This window comes from Myodes glareolus, chromosome 1 (assembly GCF_982192425.1).
Source record: "Myodes glareolus chromosome 1, mMyoGla1.1, whole genome shotgun sequence".
NCBI classification, from domain to species: domain Eukaryota; kingdom Metazoa; phylum Chordata; class Mammalia; order Rodentia; family Cricetidae; genus Myodes; species Myodes glareolus.
In genome coordinates, this window is record NC_142026.1 from 55,855,925 (window position 1) to 55,883,553 (window position 27,629).

Sequence of the window (27,629 nt, forward strand, 5' to 3'; positions counted from 1 at the left end):
TAATGGGCTAGGCAGTAATTTAATTAATACAATTTCTGTTGGATTTATTTTATTTCTAATTGTGTGCATATGTATGTATCTATGTGTTGGTATATACACATGAGTGCTTTTGCCAATGGAGGTCAGAAGAAAACATCAGATTCTCTAGAACTGGAGCTCCATGTGATTGTGAGTCACCTGATGTGGGTGCTGGGAGCCAAACTCAGGTTCTGCGTCAAGAGCAGTAGCTGCTGGTAGAGCTCTTAACCCCTGACCCATCTTTTCAGCCCCTGTGCTTTTAGTGGCCCAAGCTGACTCTGAACTTGTGCTTCTCCTTTCTTGGCCTCCTGAAGAGCTGGAATGACAGGGGTGGGCACTATGCCCAGTTTTTCATGTATATGTAGTGCCAGGGCTGGCTGCAGCCTGTAGCCCAGACCTCACACATGCTAATGCATACGCTCACTCACTGAGCATGTCCTCAGGCTCTGAATGGGATTTCAATAGGTCTTCCCTACTTCTCAAAGTTTTACTTTTGAAAAGCATAATGATTCTTAAAATGGCTTCTCATTGTTCAGATGTCGTTTCCAAGGGGCTCTATCCCTTTGGAGAAGTTTCATTCCTATAAAAGGAGCCTTGCTTATGCCAGATGTCAACTTGAGTCTTCTTGTCGCTCACACATTCCCTCATGTCTTCTCCTGAAAAAGAAACCACGTGTTAGCATCATGCGGTGCGGTGCTCATTGAAAGATCAGCAAGAAAGGAATGCACAGGGCCCGTGCAGCAAGACACACCCTGGCTGCAGGAAAGCAATGCACAGGACCCGTGGAGCAAGACACACCCTGGCTGCAGGAAAGGAACACGCAGGGCCAGTGGAACAAGATGTACCATGTCTGCAGGAAATAGGTGTCATGAAGATTCTCAGACCAGATGTCCCCTCAGCTCAAAGGGTAGAGAATCAGGCTCCATGGCACTCAAGTCTGCTGCCACCTGGTCATAGATTCCCCTTGGATTTTCATACTTGACATCAGGCCAGGGAAGGTCATAGGGATCCTAATGGGCAAGAAGGGGAGTCAGAGCCACAGAGAGACGTCCTGTGGAATTTCACTCTAGTTCTGGAGGACATACATCCCTGTCGAGCTTCCTTCTAACCCTGAGATTTAGCACAGTTGCTTGCCATGCACAGGGCCTTCTGTGCAATCCCCGGTGCTGTTGAAACCAAAACAGAACCAGAAGCCATTATACACAGCCATTGTGGCTCACGCTTGTAATTCTAGTGCCCCCGAGGCTCTTCCTTTGAGTTTGAGGAAAGGCTGGGCTACATAGTGACTTCTAGGCTAGCCAGGGCTACATAACAAGGACCCACCCCACCTCAAAAGTTCTCTATCTGTCTGTCTGAAGGTGGAATTTGAGAAAAGTCAAGATGGGGTGAGGGCGGAATCTGTTAAAGCTAGGAGATAGGTAGACAGGAGTTTGTGAAAATGGCTCATTATAATCGCTTCCTTGTGTGGGGATCTTCTCTATAATTAAGGTTTAAAACTGGATGTGGTAGCACATGCCTATAATCTTAGTGCCCAGGAATCTGAGGCAGGAGGATTTTGAATTTAGAGCCACCCTGGCCTCTACATAGTGAGACAAAAGGTAAATGGATAGACAGATAAAACACAGGCAAAACACCCATACCCAACAACAACAACAACAACAATAACGATAGCTGAGGGCCAAATGTGGTGGCTCAACCGTGTAATTCTATCATTTTGAAGACTGAGGCAGGAGAATTGCTGTTAGTTCAAGGTCAACCTGGACTACAGAATGAGAAAGACCTTGTCACAATGGAGAGAGAGAGAGAGAGAGAGAGAGAGAGAGAGAGAGAGGATGTCAGCTGTGGCTTCTGCAAGATGTGAGTCTCAGTTCTGTTTGTCTCATGGCTCCCAACACATTTCCCCATCAAAATGGAAGACAGCCTGGTGCGGTGACACACAACTGTGATCTCAGCACTCTCTGAAGCTGAGGCAGGGAGATTGACAGTCCAAGGCCAGTCTTCACTATGTAGAGAGACTTTGGATTTTTAAGATGTGTGGAACTGTGGGATGGCTCAGAAAGCAAAGATGCTACCACGTCTGGAAACTTGTGCTCAAGTCTGCAGACTCATGTGGCAGAAGGAGAGAACTAATCTCTACAAGCTGCCCTCGGGCCTCCACACACACATGCACATCACACACACAGATAATTAATTTTAAGTGAATGAGGGGAGAAGGTCACATAGGTTGGCCCTTTGTGGAGGTGTGTTCCGTCTTAAGACTCAGAGAAAATGAACGCTGAGTTTAGCAAACTTGGAACAGCACTGATCCGTGAGATAAGTACAGTCACCTCTTCTGCTTTTGTGTTACCCAGGAGCTACAAATAGGTTGATAATTATAAATTGTTAGAAAGTTGTGCTGTGGTGGTGCACACCATTTACCAAGGCACTCGGGAAGCAGAAACAGGCAGATCTCTGTGAGTTCGAGGCCAGTCTGATCTACAGAGGGAGTTCCAGGACAGACTCCAAAGCTACAGAGAAACCCTGTCTCTAAATATAAAATACATAAATAAATAGTTAGGAAAAATCAAAGGATGATAGTATTTGTGCAGCATAAAAATTAACTGGGAAAAATTAACTAGAATTCTCTGGGTGATGGTGATGCATGCCCACACGCCTTTAATCCCAGCACTCTGGAGACAGAGGCAGGTAGCCTGGTGGGTTCGCATATGCATACGCTGGGACTGCTTCTACCCTGTGACAGTGATGAAAATCTTAAAGGAAGAACATAAGTACCCCAAAGCCCAAAATATTTGTTCTCCAGACCCACCAGCGCTTCCCAGGGATCATAAGGTCCAGCACCACGGACAGCACCACGGACAGCTCTTCGGCCGCCCTGTCATTGAAAGTGGGATCGTCGAATCTGAGACCTGTGCCTTGGATTGACATTGTCACCAAGAGAGATCCTTGGCCCAGAGTAGTCGGGCTCAGGAGAGAGTCAGGCTTTTTGCTTTGTTTTGATGTTTATATATATATATATATATAAAACTCCTAGTCCTTTTGAGTATTGGAAGACAGACAGATACCCCGTATTCAGTTTGAACATCAACGTGTTTCTCATCTTCCTGGATGTGAGTGGGTGGTGGGAGGTCGAAGTGCTTGCCTGTAATTGGCATCTGCCAAGCCATCATCCTCACTCCATCCTGAGTTCTCTGCCCTCTCCCACTCTCAGCCCAGTGTAAGGAATAGTGTTGACCTGTAAATCTCTGACCCTGTAGATGAACACCGATCCAGGCTTATCCAGGTAGTATAACACGCTAGATGTGATGACTCACATGGGTAATACCAGCACTTTGGAGATGGAGATCAGGCAAGTAGGAGTTCAAAGTCATCTTAAGTTACATAGCAAGTTAAATCTAGTCTGGGCTATATGAAGTCCTGTCTCGAAACAAAATCTCCAAAACCAATTGGTATATTCTATCATGTCTTAGTGCTTGGCTCAGCAACATGTGTGTGTGGCCAAAAGCAGGTCAGTGTATGCCTGCACCGTGCATTGGGAACTGCCTGGGAAAGAGTCATTCTCTTTCTTTGAAGATTTCAAATCTAACAGGATGGAAAGCTGGCTCTATTGGGAAATGTTTAGAGAGAAATTCTGAGTCTAGTTGTGCCTGAAGACAATTCTAGCATGTAGCTTTTCAGCTGAGTGGATCAAAGATATCCTCCCTCAGACCAGCGAGTTGGCTCGGCGGGTGAAGGCACATGCCATGAAAGTCTGGTGGTTTCCACAGAATTGTCCTCTGACATTGGCATGTACGTCATGCATGCACATCCATATATACACATAATGCATGCACACATGACATTTAAAAAACCTAGTTCTTTTTTTGTTTTGTTTTATTTTTTAAGACAGAGTTTCTCTGTAGCTTTGGAGCCTGTCCTGGAACTAGCTCTTGTAGACCAGGCTGGTCTCGAACTCACAGAGATCCACCTGCCTCTGCCTCCCGAGTGCTGGGATTAAAGGTGTGCGCCACCACTGCCCAACAACAACAACAACAATAACAATAACAAAAACACCAAAACCTAGTTCTTAAAAATGCTTTCTTTCTAGCAACTTAACCAGTGTGATGGGGATGGCAACGGTCCAAGCAAACACACCCCTTCCTTCTCCCACAGTGGCAGAACTGTAGACAACAGGACAACAGCTCCCAGTCTCTGTGGTGAGACACAGCCATGTGATCATGTCCCCACCAATCAGAAGAGAGCAGAGGGGAGGGCGACCATTTCTGGGTCTCTCTGGCACCTTCTTTCTCTATCTTCCTCTAGCTGGTTGATCTCCCACCCCCGCGAAGCTGAGCTATGCCTGCAGACCCAAGCAATGGGTATATTAGAAAGTGACAGGAATCCGGGGAGAGAGCCCTGGGTTCTAAGTCATTGGGTACAGTGGGACCCCACTTGGGCAGCTGCATGAGAAAGACCTCAGTTTTTTCCTTGGAGAAGACAGACTCCCACTATATGGTCAAGGCTGACCTTATACTCCCCCCCCACCTTCCTCCTCCTCTCTTGCATGCACCATCATTCCTGGATCAAGGTGTATCACTTTGGCTCCTTCTACCACTGCACTGAGGCTGGGTCTCTTTGTCACAGCTGTGTATCCTAACTGATACACACAGTAGGAGGTGGGGTTTCAGCCCAGACAACCTGGTGATAAGAATCTCCTCACCATTTGGACTTCATCATAGAGGGGTCCCCAGACCCCAGGCGGGCCATAGGCTCTCTCCACCTCATCGTAGAGGTGTCCAGGGAAAGCTATGTCTTCATCTTCAATACCTGTGAAGGCTGGAGTTGGCAGACGTTAGTATTGCGGAGGGAAAATGTCCCCCTCAAAGGCTCACATGTTGGGGGTTCGAGCCACCGTTAGTGGTGTTAGTGTGGGAGGTTCTGGAAACTTCAATGAAGGGAATGCCTGGCTGGACAAAGTAGGTCACAAGGATGTGTCCTTGTGAGGAGGGCTCTCTTGCCTCTGGTCCCCTTCCTGTCTGGATCACCCTGTTTCCTGTTCACCATGAAATGAGCAGCTCTCCTGTGCCACACAAACATGTAGCCAAGCAGCCATGGGTGGAACCCTCTGAAGTGAGGCAATAGAAACCTGGCCTCCTCGGTATTTTGGTCATAGTAATACAGAAGTAGCTAACAGAGCTTGGAAGGAAAAGATATCAGAGGGCCCAGCTCAGATGTCAGGGTACCTGGAAACAGGGGGAGTCCTGGTGTGATCACAACTCACCTGGGTGATAAGACACCTCTTCCAGTGTGGAGGGAAGCTGGGGGTTGAAGTCCCTCATGTAGTGGTAATGTGGTTCCACTTCTGTGCTAACCTGTCACATATACACATGCACACGCATGAACACACATGCACGAACACAAACATGCACATGAATACACATATGAACACATACTTGAATACACATGCATACACACGAACACACATACACACACACTCATGCACGTGTACACATGCCCACACATATGTACAAATTCATGAGCACACATACACATGCATACATATGAACACACACATGATTACACATGAACACACAAAACCAGAAAACAAGGTCATTTCCCTTGACTTGCTGATTCTAGGAGATGACAGTGATTAGCCTGAGCTGAACTGGAGGCTGCCAGGCCACCCTTACTCACCATGGAGCTTCTTGTGTCCCGGTCACCAGTCCACTGACTCTCCTCATACTCATTCCTAATTCGATCTTCCTCCGACCTTCCAGGACGAAAGTGTAGATGAACATGGGCACCGAGTCTGCCACCCGTCCGGCACTCCCGAGCTCTCCCGAGTTCTCCCGAGCTCTCCCGAGCTCTCCCGCTTACCCTGCCTCTGTCTTCTCTGAGATCTCTGAAACAGGAAAAGGGGGCCTCAGAGACTCTGCTCATGCCCACAGACCTGCTGGGCAGAGTTGTGCTGTCCCACCCATCGAGTCTCCTCACCCTCAGCAAGGCGCCTCGATCTCCGCCGCCAGAGGAGTCCCCCAATACAGGAGGCGGCGGACAGCAGGAGAAGACCACCAGCCGCAAACAGCACGGGCAGCAGGGGCAGCGTCAGGGGTCCTGGGAGCAGAAGATGCCCCTGGTGAACCCCAATGCCTGGATTCAGGGTTCTGAGAAAGCCGGTCCCTGACTGAAGGACCGTCAGCGTTAACCTCACTGCGCCTAAGTCACCCAGAAGATGGGTGCAGCGAGAGCACTTTGGGCGACAGCACTGTGTAATGGGTTAACTGAGAAGGGGGAGCCAGGTCTAGGTGTGGGTGGCACCATGCCCCTGGGCTGGGAACACAAAGAAATCAGTAGAGGAAGGAGGAAGCTGGTCTGGGCGTGAACAATTCTCCCTTAGCTTTTTGTCCTCCATGGTGCGAACTGAGGTGTGCCCCATGGTGAACTGACACCACCAAAACCATGAGCTGAAGCAAATCCTTCCTTCTCCTAAGTCAGGTACTCTGTCAAGTGAGGACAGCAGTAACTCAATGACACCAGCAGAGGTCTCCACGGTCAAAGAAGCCAGGTCCACGACTTCTGCTCCTCCCCATAAAAAATGATCTGTCTGTAATGTGTGGGAGCGTATGCATGAGCGCATGTCCATTGTCCACGTGTGGGAGGTGGAGGTCCATGTTGGGTGTTTTCCTCTACTGCCCTCTGCCTTATTTTTTAAAATATACACATATATGCATATACATATATATACACACATGCACACATATGCACATATACGTACACATAACGTATTTACACATGCACAACATAACATGTACACATATGTATACATATACACATATACATATATATGCACATATATACAAATGTTAGATCAGTTTATTTATCTCACGTGTTTATATGTTTTGCCTGTACATGTGTATGTGCATCATGAGTGTGCGTCTTGTGCCTGTGAAGGTCAGAAGAAGGCATCAGACTCTCTAGAACTGGAGTAATGGATGATAGTGAGCCACCATGTGGGTACCGGAAGTCAAATCCAGGTCCTGGAAGAATAGCCAGTGGTCTTACCACAGAGCCATCTCTTCAGCTCTTAGTTTAGTTTTTAAGATTTATATATTTTTGTTTTATGTGAATGAGTATTTTGCCTGTATGTAAGTTTGTACACAATGTGTGTACAGTGCCTGCAGGAGGCCAGAAGAGGGTGTCAGATTCCCTAGAACTGGAGCTATAGATGACTGTGAGCCACCATGTGGGTGCTGAGAAACTGAACCTGGATCTGCTGAAGTAAAACAGCAAGTGCTCTTGACTGCTGAGCCATCTCTCCAGCCCTAAAGATTTGCTCAAAATTTGAAGTGTGTGTGTTTGTGCAGTGCATGCCTGTGCCCGCAGGAGGCCAGAGGAGGGCGCTGGATCCCATGAAACTGGAGCTATGGATGACTGTGAGCCACCTGATGTGGGACCAGGACCTGAACTTGAATTCTCTACCGTCTCCCTGACTCCGGTCTTGTTTCTCACTGAGGCTGGGGCCACTGCTTTAGCTAAGCTGGCTAGCCAGCAAGCCTTTGGGTTCTGCCTGTCTCTGTTCCCCAGGCCCAGGTTACAGCTGTGTGCGGCCACATCAGGATTTTATGCAGCTGCTAGCTATCTGGATAGCAGGTGCTTTACCCACCGAGCCATCTCCCAGTCCCTGCACCCTTCTTTCCATCCAAGGCAGGTGGCTTACTCCTCAAGTCGAGCCGTTAGCAGTGGGTCCCTGCTCCAGCTGAGCCCTTCTGTGGCAGGAATACCCCTGCACACTGGTCCATGTTAAGGCATGCTATTTGCCAGTGGGGGAGAGTGGCTAAAGGGCCAGAATTCAAAGTATGAGATAGCAGAGCTTGCCTTTCTTGCTGTTCTTGGAGCCCATGACTATCTCCATGTGAGTGTTCCAAGGAGCAATTACCTCCATTGCCCCAACCATGAGGCAGATGACTGCCACACATATGAGGACAGATCCATCTGAGATCAGTCACAGTCTAGTGGTTAGTCAACCATAGAGATGATTTAAATGAGCCCAGGCCAGAACTGTCCCAGCAGACTCATAGAATCATGGGGAATAATGTATGTTGCTAAGCGCCTCCATGTTTGGGGTAGTTTGTTACACAGCTGAAGCTAACTGATACAGCCACCTCACAGAAAGAGCATGGATGTAGCCAGTTCTTTTTGTTTGTTGTTTTTTGCTTTGGGGAGGTGGGAGTGTTTCACTATGCAACCAGATTGACTTCAAACTTGTGATCCTCATGTGAGCCTCTGGAGTGCAGGGTTTTGGGTGAGGACCAGCTAGCTAATGGCTTTAGAGTTAAGAAAAGGCTGGGAAGATGGTTCAGGAGTAAGAGCACAAGATTCAAACCCAAGTTTGAATCTCCAGCATCCACACAAAAGCTGGTTATGGTGTGTTTGTGTGTTTGTGTGTGTGTGTGTGTGTCTGTGTATGTGTGTTAGAGAGAGAGAGAATATGGGCATGTGTGTGAGACTGTGCATGTGTGTGAGTGGGTGCATGCAAGTGTGTGTGTTTGTAAGTGTGTGTATATGAGAGAGTGCCTGTGTGTGTGTGTGTGCATGTGAGTGTGTGTGTGTGTGTTAGGGAGGGAGAATATGTGCATATGTATGAGAGTGTGCATGTATGTGAGTGTGTGCATGCAAACGTGTGTATGTGAGTGTATGTATATAAGAGAGTGCCTCTGTGTGTATGTGCATGCATGCGTGTGTGTGTGTGTGTGTGTGTGTGGGTGTGTGTGTGTAAGAGAGAGAGGGGGGATATAAAGAGAAGGTGTATTATAGGATGGGGATAGGAGACTCTCAGGTTAAAAAAAAGATCAGTCAGTTGGGTAGTGGGAGGACACGCCTTTAATCCCAGCACTTGGGAAGCAGAGGTAGGTGAATCTCTGTGAGTTTGAGGCCAACCTGGTCTACAGAGTGAGTTCCAGGACAGTCAGGAAGATTACACAGAGAAGCCCTGTCTCAGAAAAAAAAATCAGACAGAGGGGGCTGGAGAGATGGCTCAGAGGACCTGAGTTTGGTGGGTACATTCCGTGGCTCACAACTTCCCCTAATTCTAACTCCAGGGAATCCAATGCCCTCTTCTGGTCTTGGTGGGCACCCACACAATCTGTCATTTACACACTCATCTTAAAAATATAAATAATAATGATTATTACATCTTAAGAAAATAAAACAGGCCAGGCGGTGGTGCCACACACACACACACACACACACACACACACACACACACACACACGTACTCACACATGCCTTTAATCCTAATACTCAGGGAGACAAAGGCAGGCTGTGATTTCAAGCCTGGTCTACTTAGCAAATTCCAGGGCAGTCAGAGATACACAGAGAAACCCTGTCTCGACTAAACAAAAACAAAAGAAGAAGAAAAAGAAAAAGAAAAGAAAACAGAGCTATCTCTAGATTCACAGACAGACCCTGTCTCAGGGGACCAATGCAGAGAGTGATAGAGAATTTTCAATGTCATCCTTGGGCCTCTGCATTCATGCCAGAGGACTCTCTCTCTCTCTCTCTCTCTCTCTCTCTCTCTCTCTCTCTCTCTCTCTCTTTCTCTCTCTCATACACACACACACACACACACACACACACACACACACACACACACGTGCAAGTACACACCTGCAAGCCTATGCAATACAGCATTAAAGTAAATTGTGCCAGGCACGAGGGCTCATACTTGTAAATCCAGCATTGGAAGACTGGGGTAAGATTACTACAAATTCATGGCAAGACCCTGTCTCAAAAACAAAAAGAAACTGGGACTGGGGCTATACTGCAATGTGGTTGTGTGGCGTGCACAGGCATAGCCCTAGGTTTGATCCCAGCATTGCAAAAAAGAGCTAAACCAGATTAGGTTAGGAAAGAAGAAAAGAGACCTGTGGGGACCTATGGGGGTCAGCTAAGTCTTTGGCAGGATGGCCACAAGGGAGGAGGATGGGGTGGGGGTGGGGGGATGGAGCACTTGCCTGGAGGCTGCTCTGTGGGCAGCTGGTGGTCTGTGTCTTCAGGAGCCTGGTCCAGGCCTGCGGGTGGAGAGATTAAATTAATACCGGGAATCGGATAAGCCCGAAGGATCCCCTGCTTCTTAAGCTCTTCAGCTGACTTAAAAGATCATGGGAATGGCACGTGGCTTCTTAGCAACGTTTTATTTTATTGCTTTAAAAATTGTTTTTATATGTATTAGTGTTGTGCTTACATGTATGTGTATGTGCCATGTGCATGCCTGGTGCTCAGATGGTTGTGAGTCACCATGTGGATGCAGGAACCTAACCCAGACCCCCCCCCCCAGGCCGTAAGAGTAACAGGTGCTATTATCCCAGCCCTCTTAGTGACGTTCTAAAGACAACACACTACAGCAGTCCTGTGCCAGTAATAACAGCGAATTAGTAATTCGTGTTTTATAGTGTGCATGTTCCTTTAATGTGAATTACCAATTTGTTGAGTTAATAAAAAAGGGTGCTGGGAGAGGGGGAGATGGCATTTTCACTAAGCCTGCCGACCCGAGTTCGGCCCCTGGGCCCCACATGGTGGAAGGGGAGAAATGATCCCTGCCAGTTGTCCTCTGACCTCCACAGCCATGCGGGGCCACGTTTGCCTGTATACACGGATGCATGCAAATAAACACATAAATATAAAAGCATTTAAAATAGTTTAGATAAACTTCTGCATTTATATGTAGGTATATATGTAGAAACAATAATTAAAGAAAAAGAGGCCATGTGTTTGGTTGGAAGGAGGAGAGAGAAGGGGGAAATGATGTAATTATTTTAAATATATAATTAATCAAATTACGTGACAGCGGGGGAGATGGCTCAGCAGGCAAGCACAATGGCCAATCTTCCAGAGGACCCAGGTTCCGTCCCAGTACCCGCATGGTGGCTCACAACCACCTGTAACTCCAGTTCCAGGATATCTGTCCTTGGCTGGTATTAGGCACACACAGAATGCACATACATACAAGCAAGCAAAACACCCAGGCGAGTAAAATTTTTAACAACAAATAATATTTAAAAATAAAAATCAAGAATGTCTTAAAATAGAAAAAAATAAATTTGAAAACAAATATTTTAAAGATATTTGTCTTTGGAGCTGGAGAGATGGCTCTGAAGTTAAGAGCACTGCCTGCTGTTCCAGAGGTCCTGAGTTCAATTCCCAGCAACCACATGGTGGCTCACAACCATCTGTAGCAAGATCTGGTGCCCTCTTCTGGCCTGCAGGCATACATGCAGACAGAATACTGTATCCATAGTGAATAAAGAGATCTTTAAAATAAAAAGATATTCGTCTTCGATAGAATTCTACAGCAGAGCTATAAATCAGAAAACTGGGGTAGGGAGGTGAACATAGTCTGTGTTTTAGTATTCAAGGGTAAAGACTGGAATGTTGGGGAGTGGGGGATCAGTAGGAATGCTGATCCCTTAGAGGAAGACAGAATCGGAGGCTCCTGTCCAAAGCAAGCTGCAGTAGAGCGGGACATTTCCTTTACATTTAGGCCATAGTTTCGCATTGTCCAAAGCACATAAAATAAGTCACTTCATTTAATCCTCGCAACTGCAGAGGAACCTGCTTCCAGAAAGCTGGGCGGAGAGCTCCGGGAGGAAAGCGTGTCTAGCTGGGTTGGTGGCGGTGGTGCACACCCGCAATCCCAGCACTCACAGTTATCTGCTGAGTGTGGTGGTGCACACCCGCAATCCCAGCACTCACAGTTATCTGCTGAGTGTGGTGGTGCACACCTTTACTCCTGGCACTCACAGTTAGCTGCTGAGTGTGGTGGTGCACACCTTTACTCCTGGCACTCACAGTTATCTGCTGAGTGTGGTGGTGCACACCTTTACTCCCAGCACTCACAGTTATCTGCTGAGTGTGGTGGTGCACACCTTTACTCCCAGCACTCACAGTTATCTGCTGAGTGTGGCAGTGCACACCCGCAATCCCAGCACTCACAGTTATCTGCTGAGTGTGGTGGTGCACACCTTTACTCCCAGCACTCACAGTTATCTGCTGAGTGTGGCAGTGCACACCCGCAATCCCAGCACTCACAGTTATCTGCTGAGTGTGGTGGTGCACACCTTTACTCCCAGCACTCACAGTTATCTGCTGAGTGTGGTGGTGCACACCTTTACTCCCAGCACTCAGGAGGCAATGGCAGGAGGGTTGCTGTGCATTCTAGGCCAGCCTGGTCTGCATAGTGAATTCTGGATTAGCCAGAGGCACACAGTTAGACCCTGTTTGAAAAACAAAACAAGAATCTCACTATTTTCCCATTCCCCAGTCGTTACAGATGGAGGCTAAACGTTGGTCCCTAGAGCCCATCCCTGCCTGAGTTCAAGGCTTTTATCTCCAGCTCCTCCTAGTTGTGTGACCTCGGCCAATTTGCTTAACTGCCCTGTGTCTCGGTTCTTTGATTTGTGAGTAGGAGAAATAAGTTTCTACTTTGCTATACCATCCCCCAAATTGTTCAAAAACCCACAAAACTCTCCCCTGCTCAGGACTGCCGCTTCCCACCTGGGGTAGTGACGGAGACCTGGATCCCTTTGTCAGTCAATCCACTGTCCCCAAGGGCATTGCTGGCCAACAGCCAGATCCTGTACCGCGTAGAAGGCTTCAGTCCAGTCAGCGTGAAGGTGGTGGCCTGGGGTGGCAGGACATCCATGTAGAGGAATCCTGGAGTCTCGAGGGCCTCATACCTGTGTGGGAGAACCGTCAGGTCAGCCACATGTCTCTCTCCACTGTCTGGCCCGCGTCTCCTGCCTCGGTGGAGGCCCCACCTGATCTGGAACCGCTGAGGCAGACCCCCATCAAAGCCAGGCTTCCACTCCAAACCTACTGAGTGAGGGGTTGTGCTCACCACTTTCAGTCCCCAAGGAGGGTCAGGGCGGCCTGGGAGAGAAAGGGGGGATTGTTAGGGGATACGAAAGGAGTCTAGAAGCTTCCTTCCAGAGTCTCACAACCACCTGTAACTCTACAGGTACCTGGCTCACAAGTAGTTCACAGATAAACATGTACATACAACACTCTGGGAGGAAAGCATTTCTAGCTGGGTTGGTGGCAGTTGGTTCACATAGAATTAAAATAAATAGAGCTGTTTTTAAAAATTCACCTTGAACACTGAACTCAAAAAACCTCAAGTTTTGCTTCCAGCGAAGTGCACAAGGAGGGCAATCCTCCCCACCACATTTTCTTCCCTCCTTGTTTGTTTGCTTGTTTGTTTGAGACAGGGTCTCCCCTTTGTAGCCCTGGCTGACCTGGAACTCACAGAGATCCACCTGCCTTTGTCTCCCCAGTGCTGGGATTAAAGGTGTGCAACACCACACCCAGCTTCAAACAATTTTTATTATATTCTATGTATTTATTTGTGTGTGTGTGTGTGCGCGTCTCTCTCTCTCTCTCTCTCTCTCTCTCTCTCTCTCTCTCTGTGTGTGTGTGTGTGTGTGTGTGTGTGTGTGTGTGTGTGTGTTGTGGAGATCAGAGGACTATTTGTGGGAGTCAGTTTTCTTCTGTCACCATGAGGGCTCCAGGGGTGGAACTTGGGTCACCAGCCTTGATAATAAAAAGCTTTTCCTACTGAGTCATCTCACTGGCCCAGGTGATTTTGAAAACTTTTCAATTTATTTGTGTACTTTTTATGTGAGTGTTCTGTTAGCATGTACAGCTGCAGGTCAGAAAAGAGCAGCAGATCCCATTGTAGGTGACTGTGAGCCACCACGTAGGTGCTGGGATGTGAGCTCAGGTCCTCTGGAAGAGCAGTCAATGTTCTTACCCGCTGAGCCATCTCACCAGCTCCCCAACTGTTTTTTTTATTCTATCTATCTATCTATCTATCTATCTATCTATCTATCTATCCATCCATCCATGTGTGTGTGTATGTATGTATGTATGTATGTATGTATGTATCTATCTATCTATCTATCTATCATCTGTCTGTCTATCCATCCATCCATCCATCCATCTATGTATCTATCTATCTGACTGTCTGTCTGTCTATCTCTCTATCCATCCATCCATGTATGTATGTATGTATGTATGTATCTTACTGTCTGTCTATCTGTCTATCCATCCATGTATGTATGTATGTATGTATCTTACTGTCTGTCTATCTGTCTATCCATCCATGTATGTATGTATGTATGTATGTATCTATCTATCTATCTATCTATAGACAGGGGTCTCCGTAGGTAGCCTAGGTTAGCCTGGAACATTTTGATCCTCTGGCCTTAGCTTCTCAGCTTCTGGGATTACAGGTGTGTATACTTATACTGGTTCCACTCATAAATTTTAATTTTATTTATGTATGTTTCTGTTTTTTAAACAAGCCATCTTATTTCGTATATATTGCTGATTCACTCCCACTGAAGATGTGGCCAACTGGAGGCGAACGTGTGGCTCTGTTGGCAGGGTGTTTTTTTAACATCCGCATATGTTGCCGAAGGCCGATCTCGGGGTTTGATCCCCAGCCCTTCATAAGCCCAGCATGAATTCTATGGCGCCCACCTGCAATTCTATTACCCAGAGGTGGAGGCAGGAGGACCAGGAATGCAAAGAAGATCTCGGGCACACAGCCAGTGAGGCCAACATCACTCTCACTTACTCTTCAGCAAAGGTTAGTCAACGCAAATTAATTCCTCCTTGAGGTATGTATAAGTTTCTCTCCTCTTCTTTCCCTTTAAAGGTTTGCTACTTATCTTTACTTTATGTGCATGGGTGCTTTGCCTGCGTGTATGTCTGTGCAGCACATGCCATGCAGTTCCTGTAGAGACCTGAAGAGGGCGTTAGACCCCTGGAACTAGAGTTACAGATGCTGTGAGCCACCCTGTGGATGCTGGAAATTGAATCTTACATCCTGCACCCCCTACCCCGGCCCACAGTAAAACAAACAAGCTACACCTGGTGACTCTCAACTGTAATCCCAGCCCTTTGGAAGTTAAATCAGAAGAATTGCCATTTGAGGCAGGGTTGGCTACATGGCAAACCTGAGGTTATCCTGGGCTACCTGGGTTAACTTGGGTCTGAAGTTAACCTGAGTTATACAGCAAGACCTTGTTTCAACAAAGTAAAACTCCATTCTCACGCATGAACACCTTTCAGAGATCAGAAACACTTCCTGGCTCTGCTCAACCACGAATTTGCAAAGCGCAGTCCCCAGTATCTCCCCAGTCGCTCCCATCGTACTGATGCTGACGAGCTGGATGTTGGTGTGGTCCGAACCGAGGTCGTTGGTGGCCGTGCAAGTGAAGAGGGCATAGTCCTGGGCTGCGGACACGTTAGCAATGGTCAGGAGGCTGCTGTGAACAACACCCTGGTGGTACCTGTGCTCTGTGTACCTGAAGAGAGGGCCGCGGTTGGACTCAGAAAGGAAAACCAGGGCTGGATGACCAGAACCCGGGCACGACCTGGCTATCCCCAGGCTCACCTGGGATCTTGGAGATCCAGAGGGACCCCGTTTTTGGCCCAAGTGAAGTCGATGTTGGGGACACCTCGGGCCCGGCAGTGGAGGGTCGCTGAGCTGGTGCTGTCCCCAGCTGCAGCCACTTTCGTCAGGGGTGTTGGATGATCCACCTGGGGGGCAACTAGGACAATGGAAGGATCAATGTGGGGACTGTGGAGGGTGGGAGTGGCGGGCCAGGGGCAGACCTTGAAGTTACCCACATCTGACAACTAGACGGACCAGCCCTCTTGCCGCCGGCGCCACCCCATTGTCCACAATGCACTGGTAAGCACCAGCCTGTGACAGTCTGGCCTGGTGAATCCGCAGACGCCCAGTGGATCCCTTTGACACCATCTCCATATCATCCAGGCTCAGATCTTCCTCATCTTCCCCCTAGCAGCCCAAGATACAGGAGCTTGTTCCCAGTCTGTCCTCAGAAACTGTATCCCATCTGTAGCTTCATTCTCCCTGCTACAATCTCCTTCCGCAATGTCAATGAGGTGATGATGTTTCTTGTCATCCACACAACCACTAATCTAGTCCATCCATTCATCCATCATTTCAGCCAATCATCCATCTGTACGTTTGTCTAAACACTCTTCATACTTGGAACCAACTGTAGACTCGGGGTTGTGGTTTAGTGGGGAAGCATTTGCTTGGCAATACTCAAAGCACTGGGTTCAGTCTCAAGCAGTAAAAAATAAATCGACTGGGCTGCATGTGGTGGTTTACTCGCTCTTGGGAGGAAGAGGCAAGAGAATCCCAAGTTCAGAGCTAAGTTGGGCTACATAACAAGTTCTAGGACAGCCTAGACTACATATCAAGACCCTCTCTCAAATATATATGTCTTAGAATCGTAGCACGAGCTTGTTGTCCTAGCTCCGAAGGTTGGAGGCAGGAAGGTCAGGAGTAATTCAAGCCTCAGCCACATAGCAAGCTTGAGGCCAACATGGGTTCCACCACCAGTGGTTCCCAATCTGGGGGTCAAATGATCGTTTTACAGGGGCCGCACACCATCCTGCATATCAGATATTTACATTCAGATTCATAACAGCAGCAAAATTACAGTGTGAAGTAGCAACAACGTAATGTTATGACTGGGGGGGTCACCACAGCATGAGGAGCTGTACTAAAGTGTCGCGGCATTAGGAAGCTAAGAACCACTGCATGTAACCCCATCTCAAAAACAATGAGTCTTCGAGATGGCTCAGGGGGTAAAGACACCTGCGGCTGAGCCTAACAATGTAAATTCGCTTCCTACGAGCCTATTGGTAGGAGACCACTGATTTTCACACATGTCTCTGGCCTTCACACGCATACCGTGACAAATATTCGATGTGTACACACACACAATACAAAAATTTAAAACAGCAACAGCAAAACAAACAAACCACAGAACAGAAAACAGAATCTGCCTGCCCATTCATATATTTTTCCATCCACTCACCCACGGGTTCCACAAACCATTTGTTCTCTTCCTTTATAATTTTAAACCTTCTTCTTTTTTTTCTGAGACAGGGTTTCTCTGTAACTTTAGAGCCTATCCTGGAATTCGCTCTGTAGATCAGGCTGGCCTTGAACTCAGAGCATCCATTTCTGCCTCCCGAGTGCTGGGATTAAAGGCATGTGACACCAATGCACAATGCCCAGGATAATTTTTTTTTCAAGACAGGGTTTCTCTGTGTAGCTTTGGAACCTGTCCTGGAACTCACGCTGTAGACCAGGCTGGCCTCGAACTCACAGAGATCCGTCTGCCTCTCCCTCCTGAGCGCTGGGATTAAAGGCGTGCGCCACCACTGCCCGGTGTAAACTTTCTTTATTATTCATTGTGGGTATGTATGCATGATGCATGTGTATGAACGCAGGCACACACATACAACAGCATGCAAATGAGTTGCTGTTGAGAGTCATTTTGCTCCGTTTACCATGGGCTCTGGGAGTTGAACTCCCGCTATTATGCTTGCACTGCCCCACCTCACCTGCCCAGGTGAAGCTATCCACCCTGCAACTCTCTGCGCGTGTGCACATTCATAAGTATGTGCGCCTGCTTACTTATATATACCCGCCTCCCCATTGATATCAATGCAGTCAGCTTCTTCCTGACTTCCCCTGGGGACTCGCTTCCTGTCTAATCCAGTCTCAGTCAAGCATGGAGCCACCCATCATCACCCACCCACTTTTTGTTCATCTGTGCACACAGACACACACATGCCATTCTCTCATTCACCTGACATTCACCAAAAACAGTTCTTTAAAGATACCCTGACCACCATAGTCACATGAACGGCTTCCCACATGTGGCATCTACTCCTAAGGCGCTCATAGCCAAGAGACTACACCGTCCTAGCTCCATGTCCACTCTCTGGCGAGGTACTTACCAGTCTCTCCCAGCTGAACATCTTTGGGAGGACGGGGTTAGCATCCACAGTACAGACTATGTCCACAGAACCCCCGACATTCACCTCGGTCGGGTCCCGGAGGGCACGGATGGTGGGAGCATCTAGTGGGAGACAGGGACTTGGAGAAGGCACTTAGGCCCTGGCAGGTCCTGCTGAGGTGGGGGGAGGCCTCCAGGAGGATGGTGTCTTAGAGGTGTCTGGAATGGTACGGAGGGGTACTGTTTGCCCTTTATGGAGGGGAATTCTCAGAGTGATGAGGGTATTCTCACCCTCGTTGTGCCTTTGTGGTTATTAGAGTCTGATGTGTGTGTGTGTGTGTGTGTGTGTGTGTGTGTGTGTGTGTGCACGCGCGCATGCGCTGGGGGTGATGGTGTACCAGAACAGTGTTGGGGTGGGGTTCGAGAGAACTTGGATTCCTGGATGGAGGAACTCCCAAGTAAGTAGACCCCTCTCTCTATGCAAGTTCCATTTTTGGTCTCCCTAGCCCGCAGAGCAACAACTTTCCAAAGGGGAGGACTCTAGGGTGGGTAGTTATCCCCGGTTGGGTGGGCCTTTCACAAGAAGGAGACTCCAGGATGGGCAAGGTCCCTTGAGTGGGCGTGATTTCCACGGCTCCTAGAAACCCTCGGTTCCCAGGTTTCTGCGGGGGCTCACAATGCACGTCCAGCTTCAACAGTGCCTCGGCAGTGCCCTCAGAATTCTGGCAGTGTAGCTGATAGACGCCACCGTCAGCTCGGGTCACATTCCACAGCTGTAGAGCTCCGCTGGACAGGATGCGATGCCGGGGGCCGCCAGCTGGGGAAGGTCAGCGTAAGGAGTGGAGCGTGGAAGGCCCGCCCATCCTCCCGAGTCCGCACCCTTCTCCAGGCCCACACCCTACCTGGGCTGAGGCGGTAGCCTCGGAAGGTCCAGTTGAAGGCCTCCGGGGCCGGGTTAGCAGACACCGACACAGGCAGCAGCGCCTGGCCCTGCTCCTCCACGGTCACTACCAGCACTTGCTCCCCCAGGAACTCTGGAGGGTCTTCAGAGGGGACGCCCCAGGAAGACAAGAGTGTTGGTAAAAGGTTAAAGATAGGGTCGTGGCTAGGACTAAGGTAGCGGACAGGGTAACTGTTAGAGCTGAGATATGAGACAAAGCTCTGGATAGAAGACAAAACCTGGTGAGCCGGCTCAGCGGGGACAGACAGAGCTTACTGACAAACTTGAGGACCTGAGTTCAATACCCGGGAACCCCACGGTGGCAGGTGAGAACCAGCTAGCTTCCTTAACTTCCTCCACTTCTTCACCGTGGCACAGGCATGCCGGAACACAGACACACACAACAACCAAATGTGATTTTTTTTAAAAAAAATCCAAGCTGGATGAGGCGGTACATGCCTTTAATCTCAGCATTTGGGAGGCAGAGACAGGCGAATCTCGGTGAGTCCCAGACCAGCTAGAATTACACAGTGAGACCCCCATCTCAAAAAACAAACAAGCAAACAAAACTCACCTCCACCACAAAAAAAAAAGCAAAAAAAAAAAAAAATGTGCAGAACCAGACATGGTAGTTCAAGCCTTCAATCCCAACACTCCCGAGGTAGAGGCAGGAGGATTGCCGCGAGTTCATGGCCTTCCTATTCTACATATTGAGTTCCAGGTCAGCCAGGACTACATAGTAAGAAATTTAAAAATTTTTAAATTGACATCTGAAGATCCAGTTTTGCAAAAAGAGCAGCTAGGATATAACTGAGGACGGAGAGCATGGATTGGAGCTGGGGCCAGCCTGAGGTCGGCATGAAGGTGGGGGAAGTTATGACTCTGGGTAGAGGTGAAGGCTCCTTTAGCTGGAGTCTGCAAGGGATGGGGCGGGAGGGGCGGTACTCGGCCTGCGTGCTTACACAGCACGTTGAGGCTGTAGAAGGAGCTCACGGTTTCACGAAGCGCAGCGCTGTGGGCTCGGCAGGTCACCCGGTGACCGTGGTCTCGGGATGACACCCGAAGGAAAACACTCCTGGATGCAGCGGAACCTTTGAACGGAGCGCTCTGGGGCGGGGCAGCCACGTCTTCCAACCTGTGCAAGTTTTGGAAGTCGGGTGAGGACCCGGCAGGGTCAGATGTGGGTACAAGGCCCTTGGCCAGTCGTTTAGGGCACAGAGGGGAGAGGTTGGGAGGGGGAGAGGAAGGAACCCGGATGGGGTGGGACCTCCCGTAAGCTCACCTCTCTCCCTCCTTGTCCCAAGACAAGTTAACTGGGGGATTGCTGCTGATGCTGACGCAGGTCAAGTTCAAGGAATCACCTGGGCGCAGCGCCGAAGAATTGGCCAGGATGGTCAGGTTGGTTGGGGGGACTTAATGGGTTAGAGATTCAGAGGTTGAGGAGCCTGGGCTGCAAGGTTGCGAGTCTATACCGCTCCCTCCGCAACATCTCCCCCCACTCCACCCCCATTCCCCGGCTTGTGCGCTCACACTGCACCTCCAGCTGCCTGGAAGCACTGAGCTGACCCGCCTTGCATGAGAACTTCGCTCGGTTGTCCGACGGTCCTACGACCAGCACCAGTTCGCGAGAGAAAGTGCTGCCCGACTTCTCCAGACTGCCCAACTGTACACGCCGGGGCTCCTGGGGCTGCCGAGGCTCGCTCACCGTGCGTGAGTCCTGAGGACCGAAAGAGCGTGGGTGGTTGCCAGCCCAGACAGGGCCATTGTGTGATAAAGACGCCTTCAAGAGCAGACACCCCATTATCTTAAAGGAGTGGGGACTGAAATTGAGCTCCCCCAGTTCTAGACTCTCCCGCCTGTCTTGACTGTTTGGGGACCCTGATCCCTATTGTGCACCCCTCTACCCTCCCCCGACCTCACCAGCCCACTCCCTGCTTCAGGCTCCACACCCCCAAACCCATTACTGTGATATTTACAGAACACTGTGTTCCAGGAAACTCCCTAGAAATTCCCAGACCGGGCGTAGGAGTCTTTCACTTTTCTTTGCCTCTGTTGTTTTTGCCTGGCTTTACATGAGACAGGATCCCTTGTAGCCAAGGATGACCTCGAAGTGAGTCCTCTAGGTAGCTGAGGATGTGTTTGTACTCCTGGTCCTCCTGCCTTCACTCCCAAAAAGCTAGGATTACCGGTGAGCCACCTCACTCTGCCGGTTGGTTTTTTTTTTTTTTTTTCCTTTTTAATTTCCACTCTTGGGCTGCAGAGATGGCCTAGCAGTTAAGAACACTGACTGCTCTTCCAGAGGACCTGGGTTCAACTCCCAGCATCCACATAGCGGCTCACAGCTGTCTGTAACTCCAGTTCCTGGGAATCTGATGCCCTCTTCTGTCCTCAAGGGTGCCAGGCATGAATGTGGTTTGCAGACACATATGCAGGCAAAACATCCATAAAAAGTAATAAAACTTCAAAATTTCAGAAACTTTCCACTCTCCCCCAAAATTTCTCTGACCTTCTCCCTAATTTCCAATATTACCCCTTAGGTCCCCTGCCTTTGTCTCTCTCCTCGCTCTCTCCCTTCCCTTCGTTCTTCTTTATTTTTTATATTAATTTTAATATGAATGAATTTTCTTTAATATGAATGACACTATAATTGTTTTATCTCTAAAATTTCCTATCTTAATCCAAAGTTTCTTCTTTTATCTTGGAATCGTCTTTCCAGATTTTCCAGAATTTCCCTGGACTTCATTAATTCTCATGACATTTGTGTCTTTTCATAGTCTCTAGCATTTCCCCCAGATTATGGGTTTCTCCATGTGTTGAGGGTATGGAGGGGATAAGGGGACGATATACTCAAAGCTAGGCAGGGTTGGTGGCACATACCTCTAATACAGGCAGAGGCAGGTGGATCTCTGAGTTTGAGGCGAGCCTGGTCTACAGAGTGAGTTCTAAGCCAGCCAGGGCTGTATAACAAGGCCCTGTCTTGAGCAAAAAAGCAAAGTTCAAGGCTAACCTGGACTATATATCTTGTCTTAGGAAAGAAAATAGGGCCTAAGATGGCCTAGTCAGTAACATGTGTGTGTGCTTGCTCTTGCACACACTTGCACACACACACACTTACACATACATATGAACAGATACATAGGAAAAAGGAAGCCAGGAAGGGAGGAAGGAAGGGAGGGACTCTTGCTCAATACCTACCTTAAACCAGGTGAGGGAGGGGTCTGGATTGCCTCCGATGGCCAAACACACCAGCCTCACCCGAGTCCCAGTACGAATGTACTGCCCCTCTTGGGGTCCCTCAATCCACAGCTTCTGGGCAGGGTCTAGTGAGAGACAGGGAAAGAGAAGACATTTTTGTCTGAAGTGGAGCCTCAGGGTGAGGGTTGTGACACCTGAGGATTCTCTGGGCTCTAGGCTAGAGCGCACATTTCACATTCAAGATGAGTGATTTCTTGAAGGTCTCCTTGCTGAAGGCATCGCTGAAGGCCTCACAGGTGAGGGACAAGCCATTGTCTTCCCTCCGCACCAAGAGTGTCAGATTGGACATAGAGATGTGGCCACCATGCAGGCCCTGGCAGGAGGGAACTTCAGATTTGGGAACTGCGAAGCCCCCAGCCGTGGTAGCAGAGGACTGAGTCCACCAGACCCCAGCAGGGGCACATGCGGCAATTCCACCCTCTTCCATCAGACCCAGGAGTTGGACCCTCAGTCTAGGCTCCTTAGGGCCCAGGGCCTCAAGGGACTACCAAACCATCGTCTCCCACATGCTCACATCCATGACTGTCTCATCCGTGGGCAGCAGCTGTCTCCCACCCAGCCACCATCGCAGTAGGACCCGGGGGCGACTGGACTTCGTAAGGCAACAAAGGGTCACGTTCTTGTTCTCAGACTGGGATGCCGATCCCAGGATGGTGATGGCACTGGGGGGAACTGAATGGCAGATGCATCAACCTAAGATGGGATTCCAGGCTGGGGTCTTCACAGACCAGCCCAGGCAGATGGGGGCAGGGGACCGACAGTGAGGTCTTCAGCATCAGACAGGCCTGACGTGAAGGCACAGAGGTCTCTCTGGCTGTGGACTCACAGGTGACCTGCAGTGTGATGCTTCGCTCCTGGGTCCCTGTAGATACGCTGTTGTAGGACAGACAGCTGAGCCGGGCTCCATGGTCTTCCGGTCGCACAGCCATCACCAACACACTGCGGGCCACTGCCTGAGCATGCTCTGTGCCCCAAGCTATGGACACTGGTTTACCATTCTGGACACAGAAGCCAATCTAATTATCTCAGCACTAGCTCCTGGTCCCTGTCCTTCCCCTCAACCCCCCATGTCAGCTTCCATCCTCACCTTCAGCCACTGCAGGGTAGCAGGTGGATTTCCACCTCGGGCCATGCAGGGCAGCTCCAGGTTCTGCCCTGCCCGTACGTGCCCCTCATCCAAGCCTGGCCAGTCAATGACAGGAGGTCCTGGGGGGACTGGAGAGCAGGGACCTCTCAGTGGGCTGGGAGGCCCATCTATTCTCTCTGGGCCCCCAAACCTGCTTTCAGTTTCCTCCGGTGGGTGAGGGAGATGGCTCAGGAGGTAAGGGTACTTGCCAAGGAGCCCAAGAACCTGACTTCAATTCCTGGAACCTACATGGTAGAAGGAGAGGACTAACTCCTGAGAGATGTTCTCTGACTTCTTCACTTGGCATGTCCATGCATGCACATGCACACACAGACACAATAACAACAACCACAACCACCACCACCATAATAATAAAATGATTATAATATAATAAAAATAAAAATCTTAAATTTCTCCCAAATGCCTGCTTTTTGTTTTCAGGGCTGGGTCTGAAATCTGGGTCATTGCACATCTGGGACTGGGCTGTCTTGCTGGGCTTCAATGCCCCGCCCTCAACAGCCCAGGCTAGCCTTACCTTCTTTCTGCTTCCACCCCTCCAAGGCTGGGATTCTAAGCACACTGCAACAGCATGGCTGGTGATAATGCTTGAAATTTCTGCCATTCTTAAATCTCCTGTGCTCCCAAATCCTGCTGGGATGCCCATCCTCCATGCCCACAACTATCCATACCCTCACTTACACAGAATATTCATAGTGAATGAAGCCTTGATGGGAACGTCCAAAGCTGGGCTGGACCCCTCACAGAATAGTAACTGCCCATTATCTGAGCTCTGGGGTGTCACCCTGGAAAACAGAGATTTCTGCATCAGTCATCACCTGAAATTTAAGGAGCCAGGATAAAGAGGAGAGCATCCCAAACTCCCACACTCGGCCAAGTTTCCATACTGATTTATTCTAAGAGCTGAACTCCCCTGGGAGAGATGTGGTGGTTCAACAAGGAGAATACGGGTGCCCAAGGTCTTCACCTGAACTAAATATTTTTATTCAACATCTACAAACTGGGGTTACCATCAAGAAGCTTTGAGAGTCAGGGTGAAGAGTCAGGTCCCAGGTATTCCCACAACTAAAGTTTCCAAACTTGCATTATTAGTTTCTGGAACTCATGTGGGACAACCTGGAGATTGGGGGACAGGGAGGAAACCCCAGCTTGCACACCTGGCTTCAGCTTCTGTGATGTAGAGCTTCTCCTCAGATCCATCGTTCACATTATAGGAGACGTCCAGTACTGTGTGTCCACCTTGGGACAATGAGAAAGCTGAGTAGAGAGATGCTGGGGTTTTCTCCATGCCCTGGAAGTGCTCAGGGTGGACATGGCTCTCCCTTAATATTGGCTCTGAAGGACAAGAAGCTGGGGTGCCAGTTCTGTCCTCCCACACACTCAGGACCCCCTGAATTCTGGGGTTCTTAGGACTTCATCAGGGGCCTCTCTTTCTCCTCACCGCCCCCCATCAGCATCTTCTTATTGCTGCATAGCCATTGGCACCCCTAGGTCCCCTGAGTGCTCACACCTTCTCCCTACCCCAGACCAGCAGCCTTGCATTCTCCTGGAAAGCATTCCTTTCTCATCTGTGTTGGCCTCATTTCATTGGGGTGATACTCAGTGGTGACATATTTTGGGGGACCCTAGGCAGGAACACCCCTTCCAATTTCAGCGACGTTTCTGCCGTTCCACACTCACTCTGGATGAAGGTGATGTCCGGTGCTGGTTTGGCATCTCCAGACACACAGGTGACCACATACTCCTGCCCAGCCACCCAGGTAACTGTGCTTCCTGCCTCGGGGGTCAGCTGGAGCACCTTAGGGGGAACTAGTGAGAAAGGGCGTGGGGTTAGCCACTACTGCGAGGTGGATGTGGCGATTTTGGCCAAGAGTTCAAGAGATGAGACTGTACCCAGGGCCCAAAGTGGAGAGGCTTAGGAGATTGGACCTCTGGGTCTGAGGAAAGAAGGGGGCTGGAGCCCAGGTTGGTGGGTCCCGGGGGCGGGGGAGGAAGGAGTCTCTCACCCATACCTAGGATGGAGAGGATTACTTTGGGAGACACGAGTTCGGGACCCATCTCTGAGCGGCCGACTTGGCATTCGTACAGTGCATCGTCACTGAGATCACAGGTTTCGATTCGCAGGTGGAATTCACCTGGAGATGGAGCGCTCACGGTCAGGGCCCCAGCCTCTGCTAGTGGCTCAAGATGTCAGGCTCTGGTCTCTCACCTTTAGCAGGATCTCCTTCCAGGCTGTACCTTGGGAAGCCTGGGATCCTGGGGTTTGGACCCAGAAGTAACCCATCCTTAGCCCACTGCACCACACTGCCAGGGGCTCTGACCCCACACCGCAGCTTAACTGTGGCCCCTTCCACTGCAGTCAGGTTTTCAGACAGAGTCCAAAAGCCCCGAGAAACCGAGGTGGGGACTGGTGACTGGGCCAGGCCTGGGGACACAAGGGGATTGATAATAAGAGACAGAGGTGGCACTTGAGGGCCCATGGGCTACAAGTCCAGCCTTTGTACTCACCTGTGGTCAGCATTCCCATGAGCAGCAAGGGAGTCAAGCTGGAAGTCCTGTGTATTGTGGTCACCCCAGGGCCACTGAGGGCAACTTCCTTAGTGCCCATCGCCAGCCACATGGTTTGTTGTCTTGTCTGAGCCTCTCTGTGTGTTCCCTCCGCGCTCTCTCTCTCTCTCTCTCTCTCTCTCTCTCTCTCTCTCTCTCCCTTCCTCCCTCCCTCCCTCTCTCTCCCCCCTCTCCTCTTTCTCTAGACTCCCATCTTTGTCTCTGTCCTAGTCTTTCTGTCTTGTTTCTGCTCTTAGCTTGCTCTGTCAAAGGTTCTTTCTCTGAGTTCCAACCCCAAGCACTCAAAAATGCATGCTTTCTCTTTTTCTCCCTAACAGTCTCTGTTTCTCTTTATCTATGACTATCTCCCCCTCACCCACTCACAGGCACTCAAAGAGGATCTGTTGCTCGCTACCTCTGGGGGTCGGGGTGGGGGTCCAAGCTCACAAACCCAGAAATCCAAAGCAGTCAGTCACAGCATGGAGCCATTTCTTGGACCCAGTGTGAGCACATCCTGCTGCTTCTCCTCAAGTACTTCCTGAGTCTGACCCCAGAGCAATGAAATCCCCTGTCAGCACATGCCAGGAATATTCTTTGGTGCCTCCCCAGCCCCAGTGACCCCAAGGCCCTGCCTGGCAGAGCAGGTCTGACCAGGGCTATCTCCCAGCTTCGGTTGGCAGGCAGAGCTGGGCCTGTGTGGGTGGGAAGGACACCCCCGCCCAGACCCCCACTGCCACAGCTGTCCTGGACTGTGACAAGTTCCTTCTTTCCCTTGGTGGCATCATACACTTCTACTGGTGAACGCACAGGAGTGTGTTTGAAACGGTGAAACTGTGGGAGAGAGGGAAGCCAACTATGTGTGGGGGTGTGTGTGAGAGCGTGGGTATTCCAGGAGAAGTGAGAGTGGATTCCATCTGTGAACAGTTTGGGAATGTCTGGTACTCGGACAGCCAGTAGGACCAGGTGCACAGACCCCAGTGTGTGGAAACCTGATGGGCTCAGATACAGTTAGACACAGAGTGGGGGTCTCTGGGAGCTGGAACATCTGAGTCCTGAGACGGTGTGAGAGTCCTTCTGTTCTCAACTTCTCCATCTCTCCTTTCTTTCTTTGTGTGTCTCTCTCCAGTCAGGGTGATTTATCTTCTCATTCTTCTCCATCTCTTTAATTCTCGCTCCCCCCCTCCCCTTCTTATTTCTGTCACTCTTACTGTCCTCCCCCACTGTCACTCCATAGCAGGAACTCAGTATATTCTGCTCCCCAGTCAGCCTGTCTCTGGGCCTTTCCCACGCAGTTCCCTGACTCTAGACCTGATTCTGACCCTGGAAGTTTTGAACCATATGTTGACTGGCCTGCCTTCCAAACCCGGGAGCACAGTTGCATTTGCCTAGGATAAGCCCCTTCTGCCTGCTTATCTCCTGCAGGAATTGCAACTGTTCCCACCCCCTACACTCCCTACAAACCTCCCGCCCTGCTGCTGCTCCTCCTCCAGGGGGCAGTCCAGGCATCTGGCCCGAGACCCCCTCAGCTCTCTACCAAGGCTGAGCTCTCTGGTCTTTCTCTCCCACCCACCCTATTATTGATTCGTTACCCTCCTTCCACATCCCCTTCTCTAACCCCCTTTACACCTTCTGGGGAACGGATTGCATGTAGACCTAACAAATGGAGGCTCTGCCATGGGGGCCTTTACCAGATGGTACCATCGAAGGCCAAGGTGTAGGGCTGTCAGTTGCTGGAACCTTTAATTAGTACAAACCTACACTCAAACTTGGCTGTTTTCCTTCTCCGAAAGCCCTGGGGACTCCAGCCTCTCCATTTTTCCATGCTGGTGGCCCCAGGGTGCCAGGAAGGGAAGCTTTGTCAGGTGTCTGGAAAAACACCTCATCACCTGACTTCCTCCCC

The 27,629-nt window shown here is 49.8% G+C and overlaps 1 protein-coding gene and 1 long non-coding RNA gene across 3 annotated transcripts; one reads left to right on the forward strand and one right to left on the reverse strand.

Moving 5' to 3' along the window:
* On the reverse strand, positions 1–26,326 carry Nphs1 (NPHS1 adhesion molecule, nephrin). Of its 2 annotated transcripts, none has more exons than XM_048438427.3 (30): positions 25,691–26,326; positions 25,392–25,607; positions 25,195–25,317; positions 24,863–24,991; positions 24,340–24,439; positions 23,864–23,967; positions 23,126–23,253; positions 22,865–23,036; positions 22,553–22,710; positions 22,207–22,351; positions 21,979–22,103; positions 20,314–20,500; positions 20,066–20,195; positions 19,746–19,918; positions 18,746–18,886; positions 18,520–18,660; positions 17,845–17,966; positions 15,688–15,859; positions 15,452–15,608; positions 15,211–15,362; positions 12,810–12,921; positions 12,547–12,728; positions 10,008–10,064; positions 5,989–6,108; positions 5,872–5,896; positions 5,689–5,764; positions 5,276–5,366; positions 4,715–4,830; positions 864–1,028; positions 1–674 (listed from the first exon to the last, which is right to left on the reverse strand). In XM_048438427.3, exons 1-29 carry the CDS (start codon positions 25,800–25,802, stop codon positions 897–899), a joined length of 3,798 nt encoding a protein of 1,265 aa, XP_048294384.3. In that variant the 5' UTR covers positions 25,803–26,326; the 3' UTR covers positions 1–674; positions 864–896. The 2 variants fall into 2 exon arrangements, with proteins under 2 accessions (XP_048294384.3, XP_048294373.3); XM_048438416.3 differs by having other exon boundaries at positions 24,340–24,421; positions 25,691–26,324.
* Positions 19,800–21,460, forward strand: LOC146896050 (uncharacterized). Its single transcript, XR_015004707.2, has 3 exons — positions 19,800–19,940; positions 20,088–20,181; positions 20,327–21,460. It is a non-coding gene; the product is annotated as an uncharacterized LOC146896050 (long non-coding RNA).
* Positions 26,327–27,629: the final 1,303 nt, after the last annotated feature.